Source organism: Leuciscus leuciscus (assembly GCF_965113295.1).
Source record: "Leuciscus leuciscus genome assembly, chromosome: 17".
Classification (NCBI taxonomy): domain Eukaryota; kingdom Metazoa; phylum Chordata; class Actinopteri; order Cypriniformes; family Leuciscidae; genus Leuciscus; species Leuciscus leuciscus.
The window spans coordinates 10,321,607-10,327,360 of NC_138741.1; the positions used below are offsets into that span (position 1 = coordinate 10,321,607).

General features: G+C 38.2%; 1 protein-coding gene across 1 annotated transcript; it reads right to left on the reverse strand.

Moving 5' to 3' along the window:
* Positions 1–1,724: 1,724 nt before the first annotated feature.
* Positions 1,725–4,489, reverse strand: htr1b (5-hydroxytryptamine (serotonin) receptor 1B). The gene has a single exon (XM_082142243.1). It carries the CDS (start codon positions 4,192–4,194, stop codon positions 3,040–3,042), a length of 1,155 nt encoding a protein of 384 aa, XP_081998369.1. The 5' UTR covers positions 4,195–4,489; the 3' UTR covers positions 1,725–3,039.
* Positions 4,490–5,754: the final 1,265 nt, after the last annotated feature.

The window sequence follows — 5,754 nt, forward strand, 5'->3', positions numbered from 1 at the left end:
TTAAGGTAAAGTGTAATTGCAAAGCAGCTTGGCGTGTTTAAATTGTGAAGGAACAGTTGGTGTTTAATAGCAGACATGAAAAAATATCCCCTATAGATGAAACCTTTAGAGATGTAAATATGATGAAGGTCAATGTCCAGAAAAGCTAAAAACATAAGTTTAATGATTGATGACTGTTTCTGGTAATTAGCACGGATTTTTAGCAAGGCATGCTCAGAGATACTGTATATGCAGGCCATGTGTGTAACATATGTCAGAATGATTTGTATGTTGATTATATCAAGGTCATATATTATCAAAGGCAAGTGTTCATCATATGCCTGCAAATGAGTGCTTTTCTGTTTGCTCGTGATTAATGTTCCATCCCTGGAGGACATTAAGGATAACGGGGGGATAGGGGGGATAGGGGAGGGGGGATGGGGGGGACTTCAATAAACTTTATTTCAGATGAGTCATATGCTATAACTAAATATTTCAATTTTAATTATATTTTTAAAATAAACATTCATTAACAACAACGATTTAAGACAGAAATGCAAGGTTGATTTTGCATAGTATTAAACCTACAACTTTTAATGGGCTCAGGAGAAAAGATAAATGACAAAGACAAGAGATTAAATTCTAATTAATTAAACCAACAAACAAATAATTAACGGCTCCTCCAAGCCTCCAAATCATTTTATACTAATACTACTCATGATAAAAGGCATATTAATCAGCATAGTCAAAAAAGAGCAATATGTTAAAAAAAATATTTATGCCATCATGTTGCTTGCTTTCCCATCACCATTGCTTTCTGAGCTGATTTGTGATTCACTGTTAAACGGCTCTGACAGGACAGCTTACACTTATTGCGGGTGTTTGGTGGTAAAAATTCAAGCTGTAATAGTACAAAATTAGGTCTTTAAAACTCACTTCACATCAAATTCGTTGGCATTAAAAGGGTCTGCGCTCTGGAAGTCCAAAAAAAGCATGCTAATATGTCAGTTTCTAGTCCATTGGCCCCCTGCTTAAATATGTCCCCAATTTCACTGGCTGCTGATGTTGGAGGTTTTGAAGCATGATAACTAAATTAATATCGACCATGACTACACATTGAAAACAGGGTTGAAGGAAGCACAGGCTTAGTGTGAAAAAAGCTGAATTGTGGGAAATATCAAACATGCCTTTTCATGAAATGCTGCGACTTTGCACTGTCACCTCCATATGGGCTTAATAGGTCGATATCTCCTCCTCTGCCCTGTTCTGGCACGTCTTTGACGTATTACTCACCTCCTGCGGTAGACCTGTCATTCTCAGTTACTCTGTGATCTCTCATACTGTCAAGTGACAGATCATATGACTTATGAGCATATTGAGCAGAAGGTAAATCAATTTGGGTTAGAAGTACTCAATTCATATCTAAATCTTAAGAGCCTCGGTCAGTTTAACTGTGTCCAGTGCACTTGAACTCTTTTTGTACTGCTTCTGTTTGTACAGTGAAGACTTGACCGTAGTATAAATTCCCACTGCTTACTTGGTTTGATCTCAGAATGCTCATTGAGTGGAAATGAAGGACCAAAACACCCACATTTTTGGGAGCTTGGACAAGGGAAGAAATAGCAAGAACAGGTGTAAAAATGAATCATTAATAGGCCTGTTTTCATTAGTCAAGCAACACATATTCGTACAGTTTAATCAACCAAGACAGGAAGAAAGAGGTACTGGATGTGAGCACAAGAAAATGGATTACCCATCTTATTTATTACGCTTAAGACCAGTCAGCAGCAATAGGCAGGTGACCACATAAGAGCAATTTAATTGCACATTTAATAAAGAATAAAGACAATGAAGCTTTTTTTTTTTACACAATTTTTGCATTATTAATTAGCGACTGGTTGACCACAAGCTGTCAAAGCATTGTTCAGAAATCCAAAGTCATTGTACATTCTGTTTGAAGGAATATAGCCTACGTCTACTATGTTAAACGAGGCCCATTTAACAGATTATTACATGGCTCTCTGAGATTCTTGATTCTGATTTCAGTCTGATTGACTGTTTTGTCTTTACAAGTAAACGAATAAAATATCAACTCAGTAATTATTTAATATCCATTTATTTATGAATTTAAGTAGTCGTGTAACAAGTGATAATGTGCAGTCAGGCGGTCATTATTAGGATTATAATATGGCATGACGTGAATTTCCAATAATTCAAAGATCCGGAGTCAATTGTTTCGCTTATACCATACCAAGTTGCAATTTTTGAAGATTTTTACCTCTCCATTTTTTTCAAGTTTTCATCCTTAAAACACATTATTATTATTCTTTGTTTCCATTTATCTTGTTTAGAAACAACCCATGCCATTGTTATTAATTAAAATAGGATCACTATTTGAAGTAGTAGAACTAGAACTGATTCTAAGCAGCGAGAGGGAGGGAGTGTGAATGTGATTACTCGCTTCTGCTGTGGCTCTCGGTCGTGTTAATAGGCAACAGCATAATTACAAACATGGAAATAATTTGTTATTTTTATCCTGTTGTCCGTCATTTATATGCTTGGTCGGGTATTTGTTGTCAGCTTCTTTTAATATTCTATGCTGTATGGCTCTTTGAAAAAAAAATACTAATGTGGCAAAGTGATGTGGGACTAGTGACATGGAACTGCTCTGCTTCATAGCCCTGCAGGAAAAGAGCATCAATCAACACCTTAAAGGCATAGTTTACCCAAATATGAAATTGTCTTTCTTCTGTTGAAAACAAAAGAATATATTTTAAAGAATGTTGGTAATCAAACAATTGACACTACCATTGACTTCCTCATGCCTACCGTCAACTGTTTGGTTACCAACATTCTTCAAAATATCTTATTGTGTGTTCAACATAAGAAAGAAACTATAGAGGTTTGGAACAACATAAGGGTGAGTTGGATGATGACAGAATTTTCATTTTTGGGTGAACCATCCCTTTAAAACGTATAGCAGCATCAGAATCAAGCATTCCGTGATAACACTTGCGTTAATGACCGACTGACTAACCATGATCCCTTATACTTATTTTACTATCGTCTGCAACATCTAAATCTTATGAGTTTGTGAAAAGCTTTTTTAAAATCATCATTCGACATGGTGTATATTATTGGATTGATCAGTGAATTGACGTAGCCAAGCCATGTGAAAAAGTCAAAGAGTTCTGGGGAATAGCAGGATGGACAGAGGGGAACCAGCAATGTGTAAATGAAAAACGGCAACCAGCACACAATATAAGCTCCTAAAATAACGCCCAGGGTTTTGGTGGCTTTCCTCTCGCGCGCAGCCGATATTCTCTTTTTCTCCAACAGTGAATCGGACACAGTTACTCTAATTTGATTGTCACTGCCTAGAGACCCAGTGTCCGAGCAGAGGTCATGCCTTCCACAATGCAAAGGAGAGGTCGAAGCCACCGAAGCGGGTGAATTAGTGCTGAGATGTGCCGAAGTGAGTCTTTTCCCCGCTTTTTTCGGAGACTGCTTCAAAATGCGCTTCCTCGCCTCCACGTAAATCCGCCCGTACAGGGCGATGAGCAACAGCGTAGGGATGTAGAAAGCTCCGAAAGTTGAGTAGATAGTGTAGAAGATGTGGTCCGTGTTGACCGAGCAGGTGGTCAGCTCCCCTGCCTTCACCTGTCTCCAGAAGAAAGGCGGCAGGGAGATGGAGATGGCGATGACCCAGGCGGTCGCCACCATCCCCGCGGCGCGCGCTTGGGTGCGTTTCTTGGCGTACTCGACCGCGTCCGTTATTGCCCAGTATCGATCCAAGGCGATTACGCAGAGGTGAAGTATGGACGCGGTGCAACAGGTTATATCTGAGGACAGCCAGATGTCACAGATAACCTGTCCGAGCGTCCACTCGCGAGTGACCGTGTACAGCACGCAAATGGGCATCACGAGCACCGACACCAGAAGATCCGTGACGGCCAGGGACGCGATCAAGAAGTTCGCCGGGGTCTGGAGCTTTCTGGACTGGGAAATGGTGGCGATGACAAATGCATTGCTTAATATCGTTGCAATAGTGATGAGACCGAGAACTGATGCCAAGGTGACTTGGAAAGCGAAACTTTCTTGTTTTTCGTCCGTTTTAGGTGTTAAAGTCTCATTTGTGCCGGTCGAGCTGTTTAAAACCTCGAATTGGGCAGGTGTTGGCTTGAATTGACCGCTGCGCTCCATCCCTGAAGACATATGTTTTCATATTTTGAAAATAAAGCAATATTTTCTTCGCTTCATGATTTCTGTCAGGTGCAGTCAAACGCTCGTTGGTGTTTTTGTTCTGACAATATCAAAGATATCTTTCTGCTTCTTTAATTCTCAAACTTCGGTCTATAAGAAAAATAAAAATCAGCTTCGAACACAACAGTTGCCCAATATAAAGCATCCCAGAAGTTGTGTGAGAACATCCCTGCATCAGTCTTCAGTGCTGCTCTTTCTTCACGTCCACACTCGAGTCATCTTCACAAGGCTGATAGTTTGCCTGCAAGCAGCGCAGTTTTTCTTAGGTTTCACTGATAGGCGGTCGCAGGGTTCTTGCTTTTTATAGGGCTCTGATGCAAAAGTTGGAGCTTTGATAATCATGATCTTAGTTTGAGCGAGAATGCTGTCCTCTGGGTCTTAGTGCCTCCATACCTTTATCATCCTTTTAATTCATCTAAAAAATTAATTCACCCTCTGCTTGTTCCAAACCCTTATGCTGTTGTTGTTGTTTTTTTCTTCTTCTATAATTAAATGTATTTATAAAAAAAATTGGCAGATCTTTACAACATAAAATTAAGATCCAAATAAGACAACATAAATGTATTTTTAATGAATTAAACATATACATTGCAACCAGAGTAGTCGGAATAAATCTGAGATGTCTTTTTTTTTTTTTGTGTGTGTGTGAATTAATCTACTAACTAATTAAATGTGATACATAATTCAGTGTAATTACAGACTAGTTGTTCATATGACAGTGTATAAAGATGCTTATTCAGTAGAGCTTTTATGCCACCTCTATAAAGACTATGACAAGCGAATCACACATTTATAAATACACCCTTTTCAAGAATTGTTTTACATTTATTCATCATTGACATTATACTGTACCATCATTTGACAGGGGAATTTATATTATTTTTCACAAATATATATTCCTAACAAGTTGGCTAGACCTATTAAAAGAACCACTAATGGAACCGTTAAAGTCACCATGAAATCAAAATGGACAATTCTTCTTTTTTATGAAATATTGCGATGTTTATTATAAATAATTTTTTCAGTGCACAGCATTTTTTTATTTATTCATGTGCCGTCATAATCTTTAATATATCTTTAAAATAACCTCTTGCAGCGACATCTCATCTCTGATCCCTGCACTTTTATTTGTTCAAGAAGCCATTTCACTCTGATATACGTCACAATAGGGAAGAAAAGACTATCGCAAATTCCATTTCATGCTGACTTTAAAAGGAACAGGAATCGTTAAAAACAAATCATATGGCTTCAGAAGACTTAGAATATGGCGCACATGCCATATGGGCCACTTTTATGATGCATTTACAGTTTTTTTTAGAGCTTGAAAAATGTCTCCCTATGAAGGCTTGTATGAAAAAGTGCTGTGAAGATTCTCACACGAAAAAATCTCCTTTCATCTTTCACAGAATATGGGTTTGAAACCTCATGAGGGTTAGTAAATGCTTCAGAATTTATTATTTTCTTTCTTCCCCCCCTCTCCTAAAATAGTAGGGTTAAGGTTCTACAACTTAC